The 22,156-nt window shown below is 54.7% G+C and overlaps 1 protein-coding gene across 1 annotated transcript in view; it reads right to left on the bottom strand.

Moving 5' to 3' along the window:
- Positions 1-22,156, bottom strand: part of CACNA1I (calcium voltage-gated channel subunit alpha1 I) — a 138,617-nt gene that overhangs the window by 36,376 nt on the left and 80,085 nt on the right. The window contains exons 6-10 of the mRNA XM_017859840.1: positions 20,004-20,163; positions 13,291-13,606; positions 11,570-11,662; positions 7,600-7,912; positions 4,543-4,973 (exon numbers count right to left, since the gene is read on the bottom strand). Coding sequence (XP_017715329.1) covers positions 4,543-4,973; positions 7,600-7,912; positions 11,570-11,662; positions 13,291-13,606; positions 20,004-20,163 — 1,313 coding nt within the window. The remainder of the gene's footprint in view (positions 1-4,542; positions 4,974-7,599; positions 7,913-11,569; positions 11,663-13,290; positions 13,607-20,003; positions 20,164-22,156) is intronic.

The following is a 22,156-nucleotide window of genomic DNA, read 5'->3' as shown; positions in this document are numbered from 1 at the left end:
CTGGGAGCTGGGGCCAGTAACTATAGCCTGGCCTAGGGTCAGCCCTACCAAGGAGGCTCCCCGTACCCTGCCCTGCTGCCCATGCTCCCCAACCCTCTGTTTTTTGTTCTCCACTCGGTGGTTAGCCTCCAGCTCCAGGACATGATGAGGCTGCAGGGCAGCCCTGCCCAGCTCAGGAGGAGTCAGGGCCTGCACAGGTGTGTGCAGGAGAGAGAGAAGCTGAGATAGACGCTGCTCCTAGGAGCAATGCCTTCCTCCAGTTCAACTGTCCACAGCTGACCTCAACCTCTGGGAGCCTGGCTCTGTCGCTGCTCACCCTGGCACCTTGGGCAAGCCATCTACCTCACTGAGCCTCAGTTTCCCCATCTGTTTGGTGGGGATAAGATGCTCCCCCAGTCTGCCCCACAAGGCTGCTGGAGGATCACACCAGGAAGAACAGTGATGCAATGACAGTGGTGACGATGAAGGAATCAGGCCTCCCTGGAGAAGCCTGGCCACCCCAGCTGACCTGTCCCACCTGCCCGTCACACAGCCTGGGCTACCCAGAGGGTGGGAATTTCAGCCCCATTTTATCACTTCAAGAGTCACACACAGGCCCTTCCCTGGCTGACCCCTACCTCACCCATCCCCTCCTTCTAGGCCAGGCCCTGCAAGAAACAGCATCTGCTGCCATGAGGAACCTGGATGAGCAAGCTGTTCTCTGGGTAATGCCCCCATGATTCCAGCAGCAGTGGCCACGCTAAAGGCTTGAGTGCCTGCAATCTAACCTGTCATTCGAGCACCCTGTGACCAGGCCCAGGGTCACTCTGCTCCACTTCACAGATGTCACACCCTCGCCTCCTGCCCCTCAGTGTCACAGAGCTCCCTGCCAGCCAGAATGGGGTATAGCACAAGGCCTCCCATGCTGCCTCCCCTGCAGGAGAAGGGCTGAGGGAGTTCACCCACCCTCTCCTTCTCTCCCTGCACCCCCCTTGGAAGCCCTGGGCCACCTCTCTCTGAGAGCACCACCTCAGACAGTGCTGCTCAGAATAAACATGGGGGCGGATCATTTCCCGCGGAGCAGTGTCTGGGAGCCAAGGGAGTCGAGCAAAAATACCAGCGGGCCCACAGTCAAGCCCTGCACAGAGCCCGGGCAACCATGGCTGCCACTGGAGCTGCTTTATAAAGGACATTTCAGAGACTCATCCTCCTCCTCAATCTTATTTTAATTAATTTTTTGAGACTCCAGACAGAGGATGGTAAACGCACCCAGGGGTGGTGGTGTGAGGCTCAGCCAAGACTCTGAAGCAGTGACTCATCAATGAGCACCTACTAAGTACCAGGTTCTCAATGCAGTCGACCCTCTTAGCCACCGTGTGGGGGATCCTTGCACCCACAATGCAGTCAACCCTCTTAGCCACTGTGTGGGGGGATCCGTGCACCCATTTACAGATGGGAGGTGCCAGGTGAGGAAGCCAAGTGACACACTCCAGGCCACCCTGCCAGTCAACAGCAGAACCAGGATTGGTTTGTTTGGCTGATCTGGAATTTTTGTTTGTTTTGATATAGGGTCTTGCTCTGTTGTCCAGGCTGGAATACAGTGGCACAACCACCAATCACTGCAGCCTCAAATTCCTGGATTCAAGCAAACCTCCCACCACCTCAGCCTCCCAAGTAGATGGGACTACAGACATGCACCACCACACTTGGTTAATTTTTTTATTTTTTGTAGAAACGGGGTCCCACTCTGTTGCCCAAGCTGGTCTTGAACTCCTGGGCTCAAGTGATTCTCTTGCCACGGCCTCCCAAAGTGCTGGGATTACAGGCATGAGCCACCAAGCCCAGCCGGAACCGGGACTGAAACCCAAACATTATATGATCTATTTGCCTCTCTGAGCAGCGGCCTTCCAAGGGTACGAGAGGGGCAAGGTAATAATCCCTGCCTTGAGGGTGGCTGGACTCACTGGCACCATGCCAGCACAGGGCCTGGCCTGCAGTACATGCTCAGTAAATAGTGCTCTGTCCCTATAAGGGAAAGACATCTGCTTAGTAGATGAGGAAATCAGGTCTTCCCGGTGACCAGACAGGAGACGCACAGTGGGAACAGCCTTTTTCATCTCTCGCCTGGTCAGGGAGCCAAGTGAAGCCTACTGCTCCCAGAAGAGGCTCAACCTGGCTGGGTGCAGTGGCTCATGCCTGTAATCCCAGCACTTTGGGAGGTTGAGGGAGGCAGATCACCTGAGGTCAGGAGTTCAAGACCAGCCTGGCCAACATGGCAAAACCCTGTCTCTACTAAAAATTAGCTGGGAGGGGTGGCACATGCCTGGAGAATTGCTTGAACCCAGGAGGCGGAGGTTGCTGTGAACCCAGATCACACCACTGCACTCCAGCCTAGACGACACAGTGAGACTCCATCTCAAAAAAAAAAAAAAAAAGGCCCTACCAGATTCGAGGTTAGAAACCATGTTCAAACAAATGTGGCAGAAGGAGGGAGGGAGGACAGGCCAGAGAGGCAGATCCTGAGGAAGCTTGGACAGGGACCATGGCCTGGCCTGAGGCTGGACCTGCCCTGGCCATGATGTTGATGTGGATGGGGTGGGTGAAAAGGCAGGGACCAGCTGTACCCTGGCAAAGAGGCCTCTGCAAACAGCCCTGATGTGTAACAACTGCCATTTTCCATGGTGTAAATACTCTCTCCACGGCCAATTTCAAGCTCCCAACTCTTTTCGTCACTGGCTTGCAAAATTCCTGAGTGTCTGGAAATTGGCCCTCACCAGCTGGCTCGAGCGAGCCCCTGGCAAGGACAGTGCCACAGCTCGAGTGTAGCAGGGCTGTGCAGGCCCCCTCGATGCTGCCCCACTTGGAGACTGGAGCAAGCCCTACAGTACTCACTCCCTGTGGGGCTTTCTGCAGGAATGCCGCTCCTCTGCAGGCCTGGTTCAGGCACTGGCCAGAGGCAGGACTCTAAGCAAGCGGGTCCTGGCGGCCCTGTCTCACCAGCTTTCCCCCTGCAGACAGCCCTCCCGCCAGCCCTCCCCAGAGACCTTTTGAATTAAGCCAGAACGGCTGGCAAACCAGCAGCTCCGAATAGAGTGTCACGGCAGCCCCAGGGGTCCCATTTAAGTAAATTGAATGGAGCCTGTGCTTGGTGAGCTAACGAAGGGGAAGGTGCAAGTGCGACTCCGTGGGGTGTGGCATGCAGGGCCTCCGCCGAAGGAGGGCCGCGGGGAAGCAAAGAGAATGTCGAAATCCCCAGCCCACCCGGGGCGTCAGTCTTGCCGCAGAAAGAAGTGGGTTCAAACCTGGCCCCCAGCTGGTGGCGGGACCTCGGGCCAGTGACTTGCCCCATGTTGGGCCTCAGGGTCGCCAGCTACTAGGTGGGAGCCTTCGCATAGCTGGGGAGCGGGTTCAGGGAGCCACCCCATCCAGGAGCTGGTGGATGGCAGGAGTCGGAAAATGGTATTTTTCCAAATGGGGCAGGACCAGACCTGCCATCCAGGCTGTCATCCCCGGGTGGGGCCTGTGGACTGAGGCATCCGTGCTAACCCCACTGCCCCTCCCTCCCTCATCCCCAAGGAGGCCCTGCTCTCCTCACACACACATCATCCCCCAGCTCCCATCACCTCCCAGAAGCTGTCCCCTCCCCTGTGTACTATCCCTGGGGCCAGCAGCCCCGTGATGGCCAGGGGGCCTGGGGCACACTGCTCAGCTCAGCACCCACTCCTCCTTGTCCTCCCTGCTCCCAGCACACAAGAGGGACATGCAGAGAGGACACACAGGACAACCACGGGGACACTTGCCCTCAGCGCCATGGGGCTATATGGGGTGGAGTCACTGGATGAGACAGGACACCCTGGCCTGGTGAAGGGACATGGTGGTAGAGACAAGGGGCCTTGAGGGTAGTGGAAAAGTCTGGATTTTGTCCTGAGGGCAATGAGGAGCAACAGAAGTTTTGAGGCAGGGAAGAGCCCAACCAGACTGGCCCTCTGGGAAAATCAGCCCAGCTGTTTGGAGGAGGATGGACAGAAGGACCCAGGTGACCAGGCTTGGTGGCGCGCGCCTGTAGTCCCAGCTACTTAGGAGGCTGAAGAGGGAGTATTGCTTGATCGTGCCACTGCACTCCAGTCTGGGCAGCAGAGCAAGACCCTGTCTCTCTCTTTTTGTTAATTTTTTTTTTTTTAAAGAAGAAGAAAACAGAAGGGCTCAGGTGGAGAGGTGAATAGAAGTCAGATTTGCAGGGACTGGCAGGGGATGCGCTGTGGTTGCCTTGGTGTCCAGGCCAAGCAGCTCAGGAGGAAAAGAGTCCCGGAGAGGCCCAGTCCTAGCCAGCTTCACTCGTTCACTCCTCATTCATTCAGCAGACACCCGGGCCTTTCCCTCCTCTGAGCTTGGTCCTGGCTGGGCAGTAAGGTCGCATGGATGTACTGGACCCAGCTCAGCCCAGCACTTCTCGGGGGACAGACACACAAACCCAGGCAGATGCATGGGGCTGCCCAGGCCTGGGCAGGGTCCTGGGGCCCTCACACCTCCCCCGCGGGCCCAGCCTGGCTGCGCTGCACTGGCCTGCTCGTGGTGCTCGATGCCCATGCTGACGGTGTTGACCAGGATGGCCATCATGATGCCCCGGTTGAAGTACTTGCTGTCCACGATGCCGCGCAGCTTGGCTCGAGTCTCCCGCCACACATCCCCGCACAGCCAGACCGCCCCATCCGCCAGCTCCTCCTCCTCCTCCTCCTCCTCCTTCCCCAGTTCCGAGGAGGCTCCGTCCTCGCTGCTCCGGGTCCCGTCCCCTTCTGCCTCGTCCTCGCCACCAGCGGAGCTCCCGGAGCCCGAGCCCTCCTGGCCCGAGTCGGTACTGCCCAGGCCCGAGGGCCGCCGGTCGGCCTCATGTTGGCAGCAAGGGCAGCTGGCGGGGTCAGAGGCCAGCGTGGCGGGGATGGGCTGCACCAAGGTGTGGGGCGTCGCGTCCAGGGGACTATGTCTCAGGCACAGCTCTGGAAAGCAAACGGGAGGGGTGTAGAGTTGTTGCCCACACCAGGCCCAATCCACCCGGGGACATATCCGAGTGTGCTCGGCTCCCAGACCCACAGGTCTGCCTGGAACCAGCCAACCCAGCCTGGAAGGGCGGGGACCCCCCGGGGAAGCAGTTGCAGCTCTCTGAGCTTTGTCCACCCCTGTTGTAGATGTGGGGGCAGGAACGCCCACCAGGTAGGCTATAGGAGGATTCTCTCCCTTAAGGCACATGATGGGCCCAGCACGGTGCAGGGCACGTGTCCATGCTGACCGGCCATCCCTCCTGGCCCAGGCCCTGGGTCAGCACAGAACAGACCCAGAGCCCCAGTCACGCAGCTTGGGAACTAAATGTGATTCTGAAAGAGCCAGGCCAATGTCGGGGCGGGCCCCCTCAGAGGAGGCCATGGCGGCCTTGGTGTTCTCCAGTTTCCTGTCTGTACAGCAGGTGGGGAGTGGGGAGGGGGGAGGTTTGTTTCCCAGGGAGGGGAGGAGGCATGAAGCCCTGGGGCAGGGGCAGACCCTCACTCCAGAAGTCCCTGGGACTTCCCTCCACACAAGGGGTGGAGGTGGGGGCAGCGGGCAGGAAGGCCCGCTGGGAAGAGGGAACTTCATCCCTTTGCTGCCCCAGAATCACAGGAGAAGCCTGGGCTGGCCCTGGACTGAGTTCTGTGATCTGTGAACCATCTCAAAGAGGTGTCAGAGAGGCCTCTCTCTGCCTGGTTTAATTTCTTCTTTGTGTTTTCCTGTATATTCCTAGAATAAACACATTTTGCTTGTGTAAGCCAAAAAAGTAACATGAAAGGGAAAGAAAAGCATGTCACACCTGCCCTTCATTTCCACACTTGCCTCCAGATGCCTCCCAAGCCCCAAATAAGCACCTCTGACTCGTTCCCGCCTCTGGAGCCGGAGCAGGCAGCCAGGAGCCCAGCGGTCAGTCCCATCTCACCCCGGAGGACAGGCCAACGCCCTTCCCAGCGCCAGCTCACTGCTCCCACCTGGACATGGGGCAGTTGCCATCTCTCGTGTTCCAGGGCAGAGGGGAGGCCCAGGGGCAAGGGGGCACAGGTGCCAGGAGAGGGGGCTAGGCGGCCGCGGGAAGCCCGTTGGAGTGAACACTTCTCCCCCACGTCCTCCAGCAACACCAGTGCCAGCCTTGCCCGGCCCTGGCTCCTGTATCCGCATGCCGGGCCTGCCCACGGGCCACCTGGGGCCTCCTCCAAGCCCACGCCTGGACGGCTGGCACCCGAGGATGGGTGGGCGGCAGCTCTGAGCATGCATTCTTCTGCTCGCCTCCCAAGAATCGATTCCCAAACCAGGAAAGCTGGAAGGACTGGGCTTTCCAGAGCAGGGTCTGGGGTGGCTGACTCCCGCTGCGGACGCCGCGTGCTGGGGGCCCCTGTCCTCACTTTACAGGCAGGAGACAGGCCTGCAGAGGCCCGCGCCTGCTCAAGCACAGTCCCCATGCCTGCTGACTTCCTTCTCGGCGCCAACTGGGAGAAGTGGCACTGGGGCTGGGGGCTGGGGGCAGGGCCCACCTCTGTGGCCCTGGCTTGCCTCTTCCCGAGAGAGTGATCATTTCCAGGGGAGGCAGGCCCCTGCAAAGCCTGACAATGCCAGCTTCCGAGATGCTCCCTTCGTCTCCCTGACCCTTAGTCTTCCCATCTGAAAAGTGGGGATAATATTACTATCTGCTCCTTTCTCAGGACGGTTTCCTGGGACAGATGAGGCAACCAACAGGGCAGCCCCTTCCAAGCCTAACAGCATAACCTTGGCCAGGGGCAGTGGCTCATGCCTGTAATCCCAGCACTTTGGGAGGCCAAGGCGGGAGGATCACGTGAGCCCAAGAGTTTGAGACCAGCCTGAGCAACACAGGGAGACCCGTCTTTACAAAGAAAAAAAAAAAAATTAAAACTTAGCCGGGTGTGGGGGTGCACGCCTATAGTCCCAGCTACTCTAAAGGCTGACACGGGAGGACGGCTTAAGTCTAGGAGTTCGAGGTTGCAGTAAGCTGTGTTGGTGTCACTGTACTCCCTCGGTGACCCTGTCTCAACAACAACAACAACAACAACAAAAGTGTAACTCCCACAGCCCCAGGCTAAGCACAGAGCACAGGGTGGCATGAGTCCCCAACATGCCCCAGCTTTGAGGGGGCAGACCCACAGCCCCTTTGTGCCAGGTACCCAGGGTCATTGCTCAGGTGTGCTGGAAAGCAGGAGACAGCAGAAGGAACCCAGAGAAGGGAGTGATGTGGGCTGCAGCGGGGGAACAATTTGAGCTTCCCAAGACTGAGGACAGACACTTGTTCATTCCTCTCAAGTGTGGCTCCCCGGGCAGAGCTGCTATCTCCACACACACAGGAGTCGAATTCCTCCAGGGCAAAGGCTGAGTTCCACCCAGCAGCAGGCCCAGCCCAGCACAGACTCTGACAGGTGCCAGGAGAGGGCAGGCAGAGATGGGGACAGAGCTCCCTGGGGACTGTGAAGGAAACACTTGAGCATGAAGTGAAGACCTGGAATGTGGAGGCTGCTGGGCCTGCTGGACGTGCTAGAAAGGAGCGACACTTGGCATGCAGTGCCTGAGTGCCCTGTCGGACGCAGGGCCACTTACTGTAGTGCTGGGGCTCCTTGGCATGGGGCCCAGGTTTGGCGGGCGCCAGGGCCTCCGGGCCCAGAGCCTGGCGCCGGCTCTGCAGGGCCTGGTAGAGGCCCAGGGCGCGGCGCTTGGCCTTGCGCAGGATGTGGCAGACATACTGGAAGATCTCCTCGTAGCAGTCGCCAGGCTCGGCGTAGCTGGCCACTGTACTGGAGGACAGGTAGCGCTGCCGCTGCTCCAGCATCAGCCGGTGCTCCCGTTGCTTGGTCTCCGAGAACTGGGTCGCTATGACAACGAGGCACAGGTTGATCATGAAGAAGGAGCCCACCTGTGACCAACGGGAGGAGAGGACAGGGACAGGGACACGGATGGAGGGGACAGAGGGGTGAAAGAGGCAGAGTCATGGGGTGGGGACAGCAGGGAGACATGGGGGGAGGGAGGCAGAGGGAGATGCGGAGATGGAGATGCGGGTACAGAGGCAGAAATTAAGCAAGGAGGAGGGGCAGGGACCAACCAGAGACACGGAGGCCAGAGCAGGGGCAGGTAGAAAGAGACAGCGAGGTACACAGACGCGATGACAAAGAAAATGAGACAGGCTCAGAGAGGACAGACACAGGGAGGGGAGATGCAGGTGATGAGTGGAGACAGGGAAAGAGGCAGGAGAGGTGGAGGGGCCCAGAGAGACACAGGCACAGACACAGATGGGGACAGGAAAAGATCACTGAGGCCTCGCTCCAGGAGAAGGCAACGGCCTAGGCAGCTCCCCAGGCCCGACTGGGATCTGCTTCAAAGCCCAGCTCCCCTCACACCCCTAGGCCCTGGCCTGGCCCCCATCTGCCTGGGACATCTGCACTGAGCCCAGGGAGGGAGGCCACAGCCCGTTTCCGGTTTCCCAGGCCCTGAGTCCTTGCCCAGCCCTGCCTTCTCTCTGGCCAGAATCTGGCCTCAGCTGGGACCCCAGACGAGAAAAGAGAAGGTCCCTCGGGGTTTTCACGTGGCTTTATTTGTGCTTACAGGAAATGGAGGGGGAGAGGCTGCCCCGTTGGCACTGGGGATCCCATCTCCTTGTGGCCTGATGGCTCAAGGAGTGGGGCTCCTCTCCAGTTTCCAGGCTTTCAGGGCACAGCCCCCTCCCCAGCATTTGCTAAGCCTGGGAGTGAACTTGGCTGCCAGCCAGCCAAAGCAGATAGCTTTCATCCCCCTCGGAGGTGCCTGCCAGGAGGCTCTCCCCGGCTGCAGCCTCATCAATGATGATTGAGGAGCTAGGGTCTGGGAGGGTTACTGGCCCAGAGGACTCTGGGAAAATCCCCTGCCTATCGGGTAAGAAGATGGCCTCCCATCCTTGTCTCAGTCACCTCGTCCACAAGCACTTCCTGGGGAGCTGCCCTGCACCAGGCCTGTGTGAGAGGCGCAGGAAGAGAGGGCTGGGCCCTGCCCTCTGGGACCACACATTTGTCAGGCTCCTACCCACCTCTGCCTCTGTAGCTGCTGCCCTGGGTGACCCAGGCAGGCCTCCATCCCCTCCCGGCCTCCACTTCCCCATCTGTAAAATAGAAGGCTCAGACCTGATGAGCCAAGAACTTTTCAAGTCAGAAGGAGGCCGGGTGCAGTGGCTCATGCTTGTAATCCCAACACTTTGGGAGGCCGAAGTGGGTGATTCACTTGAAGTCAGGAGTTCGAGACCAGCCTGGCCAACATGGTGAAACCCCATCTCTACTAAAAATTCAAAAATTAGCCGGGCGTGGTGGTGTGTACCTGTAATCCCAGCTACTCAGGAAGCTGAGGTAGGAGAATCACTTGAACCCAGAAGGCAGAGGTTGCAGTGGGCCAAGATCAGGCCATTGCATTCCAGCCTGGGCAACAAGAGCAAGACTCTGTCTTAAAAAAAAAAAGACAAGAAAGAAAGAAAGAGCACTGGGGGCCCGGGGCCGTGGCTCACGCCTGTAATCCCAGTGCTTTGGAAAGCCAAGGCAGGAGGATCACTTGAGTCCAGGAGTTTGAGACCAGCCTAAGAAACACAGCAAGACCCTGTCTCAAAAACAAATTTAAAAATTAGCCAGGCATGGTGGTGCGTGCCCATAGTCCCAGCTACTCAGGAGGCTGAGGGGGGATGATCGCTTGAGCCCAGGAGATCAAGGCTGCAGTGAGCTATGATTGTACCACAGCACTCCAGCCTGGGCGACAGAGCCAGACCTTAAAATAAAATAAAATAATAAAATAAAATGTAAAGGAGTACTAGAGCCCGGGCTTGAAGGCCAAGTACCCCTCACCTTTCTGGGGTTCAGGGTCCTCACGGGAGGTGACCCTGCAGGTGACATAGAAGCGCATTTGTCCTGACTTTGCTTTGTGAACCCCTCCCAGCACCTGGAAAATCTGTCTTTTCAGCCTCTCGCCAGCACTCCTTGTCCTGCGACAGGGCCACCTGAGACCCAACAGCAGCAGCCACAATAGTAGCAGAGCACATGTACTGAGCACTCACTGTGTGCCAAGGGCATGCAGGCTTCAGGCTCTGTCTCACCTAACCCTCCTGAGAGCCCAGGAGCAAGGTGCTGTCACTGTCCCCCATTTCACAATGAGCTTGGGGAGCATTGTGCTTTACCCCATCCGCACCCTTAGCCACCCTGAACCCCACAGCAAGAGCAGATGGAGCATCCTCCAGCCCGTCCTGGGAACCGGAGTCTCCTCCTGCAACCTCAGTGGCTTGTGGCTCCCACACTGCAGTATCCCGACCAGCTTCAGGGGCTCTGTGAGCCATCCCTGCCCAAAAGGCTCTTTCCCTGCTGACCTCCTGAGTCTTTAAGGCTCAATTCTGGCATCACCTTCTCCAAGAAGCCTCCCACCTCCCCATCCCTCCTCCAGGCTGGATTGGGAGCCTTCTCTGGGCTCCCTTCTATCATGGCGCCTAAGATGCTGTATGGTCACTGACTGCTGTCAGCCCATCTTCTCACGAGACTGTGAGCTCCTTGAGGACAGGGGCTGGGCCTTACTCACTGCTCTGTTCCTAGCACTTGGCTCAGGGCCTGGTGCAGTGTGGGCTTCCTGAATGTTCTAGCGAATGAATATGCAAGGCCATGGATGGCAATACTGAATATCTGGCCCCTCTCCTTTTATCTGAGGCATCTCCTATAGGTCCAAGGCTCCAGCCTCCCCAAGAAAGCACTGGAGCTTAGACAACAGCAGGTGTCTCTGGTCACCTGCCGGTCTGGCCTGGGTCCCCAGGTCAAGATCCTGCCAGCCCAGGATGGGGCACTGCCCTGGAGGGTCAAGTGTGCCCTCTCCAACCACCAGGAAGCCAGAGAACCCAGCCTCACAGCAGCAGGATTCAGCAGCGACTCCTGGGAGTGAATCACCTTGACATTTTGGGGACTGTGCTGTGCTGAAGCTGCAGTCAGGCATGACGAGGTGGATGAGCTCACCCTGGGGAGACTGTGTGGGGGTGCAGGCAAGAGGGGCTGGCCAGGAAGAGGCAGGTGGGCCCACCTCCATCTCCAGGTTACCCCAACAAGGCAGGGCTGCCCAAGAGATGGGAGTCCCTCTGAGAACTTCAGGGAGTTCCACCAGATCACCATCAGGCAACCTCCCTCCAAACCCTGCTCAGTCTCCAGGCATCTTGTCTTCCCTGTCCAGGAAAACAGGCATGAGCTGGAAGCCCTTCTGAAGCTTCCAGTCTGAGGCTGCACCTCAGGCTCAGGTCATGCAAAGAGTGTATCCCAGAAATACAAGGCAGAGAAACAGGAGCAGAGCATCAGTGGGGAAGTAAGTGCCCAGACATGAGAAATGACAGCAATTGAAGGTGATGGATGCTTCCGACAGCCACCCCTGATGAGCCCCTTCAATCACCTGCTGCCCGGCAGTACTGAGAAATAGCCCCTCCTGCTCCCTCATCCCGGCTTGCCTCGCTCTGAGGGGCTCCCTGGGGATTCCCAAAGACCCTCCCTCCTGAGGTTCTGAGCGCACCTAGGAGCCCAGGCTCCCTGACACTTACTATGATAAGCAGGATGAAGTAGATGAAGTTGTAGAAGGAGTGAGCATCCATCACATAGTACATGATCTCCACCCAGCCTTCCAGAGTGATCACCTGCCGCGTGCAGAGGAGAGAGACAGAGAGGGCTGGCCCATCAGAAAGCCCGTAGCCCAGGCAGCACCCCACACAGAGGCCCCACTGTGTGCCAGAACACATCATACATGCTGCCTCGAGTCCCTCTCACAGGGGCTGGACAAGGCACATTACATTATACAGGTGAGGAAACTGAGGCTCAGCGAGGGGAAGGCACTTGCCCACTGTCGCATAGCCAGGAAGGGGTGGAGCCAGGATTTGAACCTTGGTCCTTCCGGTCTACCACACCAGCGGGAGGGCTGGAAAAGCAGGGAGCCTGCCCCTGCTCCAGCTTATCAGCTGGGCCACCCACCCTCTTTGAGCCTCAGCTGCTTCTTCTGTATGTGGGGAGCCCATCTGGCAGGGCTGGGGTGCAGCTCGGTGGAGCCTGGTAGTACGCACTGTGATGAGGCTGGTGTGACTCCGTCGCCACCCACCCCACCCCAACTCCTTCCCAGACTGGGGGATGGAGCAGCCTTGGGAAAGACAAACTCTAGGTCCTTGCTGGCTTCTGGCAAATGCACAGAGTGGGACCCCCTGAGCAGCCACCCACCCTCCCAGGCAGACAGTTCCAAAATACAGTTGTTGCCGTCACCTCACACCCTGCAGCTCTGAACAAATGATCCTGATGCTCCCCAGGGCAAAGTGCCTAGGGCAGCGGAGGGCAGTGCAGGGCAGCACAGGGCAGCAGAGGCAGGGCAGGGCAGCAGAGGCACCAGAGTTCAGCCCTCCCACCACTCCCTCAGAGAATTCTCAGCTCCCCCTGTCTGCTCCTGCTCCTTCTTCTTTCCGAGGACAGCAGAAAGGTAACCTCTACTCAGCACTCTCTGCACACAGGGCTGGCTGCCCTGAGCGCACCATCTGCTTTATTCTTAACAGCCACCCAAGGTGAGGGGGGCTGTTACTACCCCATTTTAAAGATGAGAAAACTGAGGCACAGAGAGGCCAAGCAATACACCCAAGGTCCACTGCCCTAGTTCCTTCCTTACACATACCCCAGCCCATCCTCTGCAGACTGTAGGCTGACAGGACAGTCAGTGCAGTGGGGCCATGCAACAAGCCCTTTGCACACCATGAGGCTAGCGCTGCTTTGTGAATGTGTGTGTATTATGTGCACTGGGTGACAAGGCGAGAAACATTTCTTACTGACTCCAGATTAGCTACTTGGCACTCCCTGCACCAGAATTTTGCTCAGGCTGTCCCCACCGGGAATGTCCTCCCACCCCATGATCCTGGCCTTGGTCAGCTAATCCCTCCAACAGAGCTTGAATCCTGCCTCTCCTCTGAACAGCCCTCCCTGCTGGGATCCATATGGCCCAAGGCAACCTGGGGCTCTGCAAAGAGCTCAGGCTTTGGGGTCACCCAGAGCTGGGTTAAGATCCTAGTTTTGCCATTTAATACTCACATCATCTGTGGTCAATTAGCTTGCTTCCTTTCTTTGAACCTCGGGTTCTCTGTCTATAAAATGGGCATGATAACGCCTATTCTGCCAGCAAGCTGGCCAGGTTTCAGTGAGATAGGGGGTGGCAAATGCCTAGCACAGAGCCCTGCCCACCAGGCAGAGCTGCCCACTCTAGGACCAGGTTGGCCCCAGGCCTGAGCAGCCTCACCTGGAAGATGACAATCCAAGCGTAACCGATGTTGTCAAAGTTGATGGCACCCTTGTGGGGGTTGGCACTGCCTGTGCGGCACACATTGTAGTAACGGTTCCAGTTGACACAGAGGCCGCTGGCGTTGAGGTCCTGGCGCCCCGCCCCAAAGTCATAGACGTCGTCCTTAGACAGGCAGCACTCACGGCCCTGCTCCTTGAGCGGGGGGATCTCATGGCAGCCCATGATCCCATTGTCCCCCGACAGGGAGCAGATGAAGGGCATCTCATCGTCCTCCTCCGGCTGGTAGTATGGGGGCAAGGCCACATCCCCTTGTCTGTCCACAGGCGAGGGTGGGTAAAAGAGGGAAAGGGGAGGGGTCACTGCCAGGAGGATCAGGAAGGGAGAGGCCATACAGCATGGCAGGATGGCCCAGAAGGCCTTGTCACTGCTTCAGGCCTTGGCACATGCTGTTCCCCTGCTTGGTCACCATTCCCCACCTGTTATGGCCAAGAAAACCCCCACTGGCCCACTGTGGTCCCCTCCTCTGGGAAGCCTCACTGTGCCTTGCACACACCTTCATTACGGCTCCTGGGGGAGATGCCCCAACTCCCCTGGGAGGCTGGACATTTTAGCATCCCCAGGCCACACACACTGTTGGGTTCACACAGACAGAGCAGATGCTCAATAAGCAAGCACTGGCTTTTACTAATCCAGCAGATGAGGGGTAAATCATCCATCTGCTCCACCCACTTGCATCTAAGTGATCCTGGGCGGATCACCTCCTCTCTCTGGACTTTGTCTCTTTTTTTTTTTTTTTTTAGACCAAGTCTCGCTCTGTCACCCAAGCTGGGGTGCAGTGGTGAGATCTTGGCTCACTGTAACCTCTGCCTCCCTGGTTCAAGCAATTCTTCTGTCTCAGTCTCCTGAGTAGATAGGACTATAGGTGCATGCCACCACACCTGGCTAATTTTTGTATTTTTAGTAGAGACAAGGTTTCACCATATTGGTCAGGATGTTCTCAAACTCCTGATCTCAGGTGATCCACCCACCTCAGCCTCCCAAAGTGGTGGGATTACAGGCATGAGCCACCGAGCCTGGCTGCCCCTCTCTGGACTTTGATTTCCTCATCTATAAAACAGACAACAATCCCTACTCTGACCATCCAGAAGGGTTAATCTATGCTTCACTGCAATCCTAATCAAAATCCCAACATTTTGGCCTGTGGAGCCTGCCCAGATGGCTCTAGGATTTATTTGGATGGGAAAATAGTCAAGACCAGTTTTAAAAAGGAGAGAGATAAACAGAAACCAGATCTACAAGAGAGCCAAATACTCTACAACTACGATTGTTAATACGGTGTACCATTGTGACAGGAACAGAAAGGTTAATGGAATGCCATAGAGCACAAAGACAAACCCATGTACAAAGGGGAACTTAACATATCACAGAGATGGCTTTTCAGACCTGCAGAGAAAGGAGGGGTCCATCAGTAAGTGGTGTTAGGATAGTTGCTATCTATTTGGGAAATACTAGTTAGATCCCAACCTCACACCATACACAAAAATAAACTTTTTGAAGACAGGTATCCAAAAGTAGATATATAAATTATCTCATTCTTAATTTTATACTGATTGCACATTAAAATAATATTTGGATATAGTAGATTAAGATAAATTGTAAAACTAAAAATAGTAAACTTCCAGTGGATTAAAAAGCATAAATGCAATGAACATCACCACCAAAACATTATAAGAAAATATGGAGGCCGGGCGCGGTGGCTCAAGCCTGTAATCCTAGCACTTTGGGAGGCCGAGACGGGCGGATCACAAGGTCAGGAGATTGAGACCACCCTGGCTAATATGGTGAAACCCCGTCTCTACTAAAGAATACAAAAAACTAGCTGGGCGACGAGGCGGGCGCCTGTAGTCCCAGCTACTTGGGAGGCTGAGGCAGGAGAATGGCATGAACCTGGGAGGCGGAGCTTGCAGTGAGCTGAGATCCGGCCACTGCACTCCAGCCTGGGCGACAGAGCCAGACTCCGTCTCAAAAAAAAAAAAAAAAAAAAAAAGAAAATATGGAATATTTTTTGTTAACTCAAGATAGGTATAACTTTCCTGGGTAAGACACAAAATCCAAGTTTTGTAAAGGAAAAGTTCAACCAGATCGACTACATACTAATGTAAAATTTCACTGAGACAAAATATACGAAGTAAAAAGACAAGCAACAAATTGGGATAAAGCAGAGGTAGGCAAACTTTTTGTGTAATGGGCTATATTAGCAAATATTTTTCTGCAGAGCACTTGGCCTCTGTCCCAATGACTCAACTTTGCCATTGTAATCTGCAAACAGTTATAGGAAATAGATAAACAAGTTGGCATAGCTGTTTCAATAAATCTTTATTTACCAAAACGGGCCCTAGTTTGCTGTTGCATAGGATGAAGTATTTGCAACATACAAAGAAGATAAAAGGTAACTATCTAAAGCAGGGGTCCCCAACCCCCGGGGCCACAGGAGGACACGAGTGTCAGGCGAGAGAGTATTACTGCCTGAGCTCCACCTTCTGTCAGATCAGTGGTAGCATTAGATTCTCATAGAAGCACAAACCCTATTGTGAACTTCACACTCAAGGGATCTAGGTTGTACACTCCTTATGAGAATCTAATGCCTGATGATCTGAGGTGGAACAGTTTCATCCCCAAACCATCCCCCAACTCTGGTCCATGGAAAAAGCATCTTCCATGAAACTGGTCCCTGGTGCCAAAAAGGTTAGGGACTGTTGGTCTAAAGCATATGAAAATCTCCCGCAACTCAATAAGGAAAAGGAAAAATAACCCACTAGGGGGGAAAAAAAGGACAAAAGACAAGAACAGAAGAAATAAAAAATGGCCAATATATAGGAAGAAACACTAATGGAACAAAATAACCAAATGCAAACAAAAAATAATGAAATCATTTTACACCCATCCAAATGGCAAACATTTCAGGGTTGGTAATATTCAGGAAAAGAATGAATGTAAACAGACACTCACATACACTGTTGTGGGAGTATACATTGGTACAACCTTCTTAGAGGGCAATTTGGCTCATCCATCAATAATCAAAATGTACACATCCAACCCAAATACATATGGTCACCTGTGTCTCATAGAGGCACCACTGCAATTCAGTGGAGAAAGCATAGAGTTTTCCATCACTGGTCCTGGGACAACTAACTATCCACTGAAAATAAATCAATAAATCTTGATCCCAACGGGGATGGGGTGCAGTGGCTAACGCCTGTAATCCCAACACTTTGGGAGGCCAAGGTGGGTGGATCACCTAAGGTCAGGAGTTCGAAACCAGCTTGGCCAACATGGCGAAATCCCATCTCTACTAACAATACAAAAATTAGCCATTTAATAGCGTGGTGGCATGCTCCTGTAATCCCAGCTAACCAGGAGACTGAGGCAGGAGAATCACTTGAACCTGGGAGGAGGAGGTGGCAGTGAGCCAACATCATGCCACTGCACTCCAGCCTAGGCAACAGAGTGAGATTCCGTCAAAAAATAAATAAGTAAATAAATAAATAAATAAAATCTTGACTCTAACCACAAACCATATACAAAACTAGAGATGGACCACAGACCTACATGTAAGGATTTTTTAAAAAGAGAAAGTTCCTAAAAGAAAGCACTGGATAATATTTTCACAATCTTTAGAAAAGATTTCTTAAATAGGACACAAAAAACAAAGCTAAAAAAATGATTGATAAACTGGACTTCATTACAACTAAGAGTTTCATTCATCAAAGGACACCATTAAGAGAGCGAAATGTAATTCCTTCTTTGTCACGTCTGTGAGTATTTTGCCGAGTGAATACACTGCCATTTATTTATTCATTCTGCCGATGGTTTGGGGTTGTTCCTGGTTTTTCGGCTCTTATGACTCATAAATATTCTTGTACACATCTTTGGGTGTATATAAGCCATCCCTTTTTTGGGTAGACACTCAGGAGTGCTGCCAAGTGAGAGAGGCAGGATTTGACCCTGACTGCCAAGCTGGGGCTCGGGTTCCTAACCCACACACCACACTGCGGCAGTGAGGCTGCCTTGATCAGGAATACCCTCCCCACCCACTCCCTGTCCCCCCACCTGCCTGGAGACATTTTTCTTGAACCTTTTAGGTTCAGCTCAAGGTCACATCCTCTGAGAAGCAAGAAGTCCCGCTGGTCCTCTGTGAAGGAGAAGCCCCGTTGGTCCCCACCCTGGCTGGTCTTGTAACCCCTCTGGGCTTCCAGGCCCCACTCTACCAAGCCCAGAGCACCCGGAGGCCTAATTTTCAACACATTCAGCTCCCCAGTGAGACAGTACAGAGGACAGTGGCCAAGATAAAGGGTCTCTGCATCCCCAGGGCCCAGCACAGGCCCTGGCCCCTGGAAGGGGTCGGTGAGCGTTTGTGGAATGACAGTGTCCTGACACCCACACAGCCAGGAAGAGGCTGGATGCTTGCTGGAAGCCTTGCCGTCGGCCCTGGGTGGGTCCCTTCCCATCTAGGCCTCAGTCCCCATCTGCATAGTGACAGGTTGGGCTGAGGTTTTCTGTGGACCCAACTCCGACCTTTTTGTGTTACACCCCAGGAAGGGCCCTTCTCCGCCCTGACTACTGAGCTCCGCCCCTCTCACAGGGCCCACTGTGCCAGGAGCTAGAGGCTGCCAGGCAACAGGCCTGGCTGGGGAGAGCCCAAAAAGAGGACTTTGAGGAATTCCCCTGCCCAAGACCCTGCCTGGTTCCCCAAGATCCTAGCTAGGATCTTCTCAAATTCCAGCTTTCTGATCACCCAGAAGAGATCTTGCTGCCTCTTTGTGAACCCTGGTTACCAACTTCTCTGCTCCTTGTCCTAAACAAGCTTTGTGAGTTAAGGTCTAAACCTCCCTTATTTCTACAGGAGTCACAGACCTAGAATGACCCTGGCCTTGCTCTCCACCCAGACGTGCGTGAACTTTACTCATCTCCTTTCTTCTTCATCACTGACCACCCGCCCTAAGAGAATGAAGCCAGGAGCTCAGAGGGAGGCGTGGCAATCACCCAGCATCTTCCCTTAGGGTGTTCTTTCTCCAGTGACATTTCTTTATATTTATTATTCCCTTCCTGGGGTGGGGATGGGGGTGGACCAGATCAGGTTACTCTTTAACACGGCCCAAGCACGTCCACGGCATCCTCCCTCCAACTCCCCTATTGCATCCAAGACAGGGCTGGGGGCTGTCTCATGAGGCCTCAGGAGGACCACAGAGGAGGAGACATCAGGGACCGGGGACACAGAATCTCCAACAGCCAGTCCTCGCTCCCAGCCTGCCTCTGGGTGAAATGAACTCACACATCCACTCACTCATTCATTCCTTCAACAATTAGTTGGCAGCACCTGTGCCAAGTCCTGCTCTAGATCCTGGGAAGAGTCAAGCCCCAGGTGCCCCTGCGGTAGAGAACTGACATTCCAGGGGCCTCCAGAGACCTTGGATGAACCGACAGGAGATGATTTCAGAGAGATGAGTCAAGAAGAAATCCCAGCAGGGCTGTGTGACGGCCAACTTGGGACTGGGGTGGTGAGGGCGGGCGAGGGAAGGCCTCCAGGAGGAGGCGTTGGGTGGCTGAGCCCACATAATAAGAAGGGGCCGGCCACAGAAGGATCCAGGGAAAGAGCCCTGTGGGACAGAGCGGTGGAGCTCATACTACCCTGACTTCAAAGCAGCTGCCTCTCCCCAGCCTCACTGCCCTGGGCCCTGCCTCAGGACCTGCTCCTTCTGGGAGTGGGCACAAGTGTAGACCCCCTTCCTGAACCCCCACTTGGGGCCCTTACCCACCAAGGTGCCCCTGCTATGGTCTACCCAAGTACCCTACTGTTCCCCCACAGCGATGGGTGGATGGGCCTGTTCCTACCCAACTTTCACCCTCCAGCTCTGCTACCCTCTCCCCAACCAGTCAGGCGGAGAGGGAAAAACTAGCTCTCACCTGTACAGTGTCCCCACATCCCCACACCTCCCACAGTCACCTCAGTCTATGATTGACAGACTGAAAGGCACTCACTAGAGGTGTTTGGGATCGGCTCCCAGCCCTGCACTTCTCAAGGGCAGGGATCCCCTCTTCTGCCACATCCTGAGACCCGAGCACAGGCCCAACAAAGGGGAGTGAGAAAATGGATGAAAATTCTCTCCTGTTTCTGACTCCCTGGGGCCTGGCACTTAGTCGGTGCACGCCATGCATATCTGAAATGAATGCACGTTCACGTCCAAACACATACGCGTAGGTACGTATGTGTGTACACTTGTCCCCCACCACTACAGAAGCACGGGTTCTATAGGCGTCCCATTTTTCAGACAACTAAGCCCAGCTCCTCCAAGAGCCAGAGCTTGATTTGTGTGTCAATAATCCTCTCTCGGAGGAGTGTCCCGCCCCTGCTTTCATACACAGGCGGCAGAATGGGAGCTCAGCCTTCCTGGATGACTCAGCCACCAAAGGGAATGAATGTGCTGTAAGTGGAGAGCCAAGTTCTATGCCTGCTCTTCAGGTTTTCTGTCTTCTTTTTCCTCCTGGGCATCACTTCTGCTTGTGTCTTAACTTCCCTTTCCCCTCCTACCTGACCTCTCCTTTTTTGCTGCTTCTACCCCATTGGTCCTGATTCCCAATGACCCAGAAGGTTAAAACTGTGTCTTAGTAAGAGTCCCTGGAGCTGCATGGATGGCAGGGGCTGAACTCACATGGTGAAGTTCTCCTCCAGGAAGCAGCGGTTACGCAGCAGGCCGGCCCACAGCTGCACACCTATGATGCCAAAGATGAAGAAGACAAAGAAGCAGAGCAGCAGGACGTTCCCCAGCATGGGCAGCGTGTCCAGGAGCAGGTTCACCAGGATCCGCATACCTGGGAGGGGGAAAGGTGGAGGGATGGTCAGACAGGGAGCAGAGGTCCCGGAGAGGAAAGAGTGAGAGCAAGGTTAGAGAAACAGGGACAGGGAGTGGGATGCACTTTCAGGAGCTCCTTGCTGTTCCCATCCTGTTCAGTGGCTGCCAGATACACCCTCTCCTTTGTATCTGCCCCTCCACCCAAAAAGCCATGGAAATGGCTCAGGGCCCCGCTCCACTTACACTAGATTGTGAATGAACAAGCAAGCACTTATGGAGCACCTTTTATGTACTAGGTGCTCTTCTGTGTACTTGCACAAATGTGATCTTCAGTCTTCATGACAACTCTGTGAGGTTGGTACTATTATTTCTATTTTATAGAGAAGGCAGTTGGAGACTCAAAGAACTGAAACTGCTTGCCCTAGGTCACACAGCTCAGAAGCAGCAGGGTCTAGATTTAGACCAGGTGTCTTGACACAAAACTAGGTGTTTTTTCACAACCCCCTTGTCCCAGTGGCCTGGGACTGAGGCTGGTTCACCTTAGTATGCCCAGCACCTGCATAGAGTGGTCATAGTATGTGCCCAATGAATGTGTCCTGAATACCCTTTGTCTCTGGGGCAGTCACTGTTCCCCTTGACCACGTCAGGACACAGCAGTACCAGCCAGAACTACCATTCCCACTGCATGATGGAACCAGGCAGAGCCCCCAGAGTCACCTTCAGAAGAGCCAAGGGCCTGCTAATAGGCTCTACAGAGAAGGCCCACACAGGAGTCCATGGCTCCAAAGAAGGTGAAGAGCTGGTGGGGCACCTTTGAGTACACACCCTCCCCCTAAGATCCTGTAGAGTCCATACTGCCCACCTCTCTAGCTTCATACCTCTCTCAATTTACAGTCTATGCCTTGCAGTGCCAAATTATTTGAAGTTCCCTAAACATACCATAAGACGTCACACCTCCATGCTTTTATCCTTGCTGTTCCCTCTTCCCAGAACACCCTTGCTCATCTCTTCTGCCTGGCAAATCACTATTCAGCCACCACAGCCCTGTGAATGCTCTTTCTGCGAAGACTTCCAGACTCTTACATCATCACAGGTAGAGTTCATCCTTCTCTCTTCTGCTCTGGGCAATCTCAGCACCCCTGACCTAGCCTAGGCTGTCATGTACAGTTGTGCATGTTGTATACTGCACAACCTAGGAAGTTCCATCCATACCAATATCTCGTCTTCTTCTAGCCCTAATGTATAGTTGTCTGTTTACTTTCCTGTCTCTTCCACCAGGTTATAAGGTTCTGGGGGCAGGACCCTTGTCTAAGTCACCTCAGTATTCCCAGAACCCAGCAGGTCCTGGCCCAGAAGACAGGCTCACCTAACATTTGTTCAATGACTACTCATGAACAAATTATGTGATAAGTCATGGGGAGGGAGTGGAAGATTGGAGAGAGGAAGATGGAAGGATGGTGACAAGTAGAACAGTGGCCCTGTCCAGATGGTTATGTATGCCAGGGGTGAGCCCGAGGTGGTTATTAATGAGGATAATTATTTGGAATTTGCATCACAAACTCTGTGTGCAGTGATTTCCAATCAATAATTAATGCTCACCCCATCTTCCCTCTCCACAAAACTAGGTCAGCCTCCTCTCAGGAAAGACAGTGGGGCTCGCCTGCAGGCGGCTTCATCCCACCGGGAGCAGGCCAGGGTGAGGGCTCAGTCCACCACCCTACAGCCCCAAGCAGGGGAGCGAGGCGTGTACAGCAGAGGGAAGGGAGAAAATAGAATGGGTGCCCAATAAATGGATGGGTAATCCATCCAAATGGATCCCCTGACTCAAGCAGGCCAACTACAGGCCTTTCTAGTGCCCCACCATTCATTCATTCATTCATTCATTCATTCATTCGTTCATTCATGAAACACATGGTAAATGCCAGCTGCATGCCAGGCATGGCGTTGGGCACATGGGGAATCCAAAGACAAACAAGACCCATTTTTTTTACCCTCCCCACCCCATCCCCCCA

The sequence above is a fragment of the Rhinopithecus bieti genome, unplaced genomic scaffold (genome assembly GCF_001698545.2).
Source record: "Rhinopithecus bieti isolate Rb0 unplaced genomic scaffold, ASM169854v2 scaffold_51734, whole genome shotgun sequence".
Classification (NCBI taxonomy): Eukaryota; Metazoa; Chordata; class Mammalia; order Primates; family Cercopithecidae; genus Rhinopithecus; species Rhinopithecus bieti.
The sequence above is the reverse complement of the archived record's forward strand: the minus strand, read 5'-3'. Positions and strand labels throughout refer to the sequence as shown.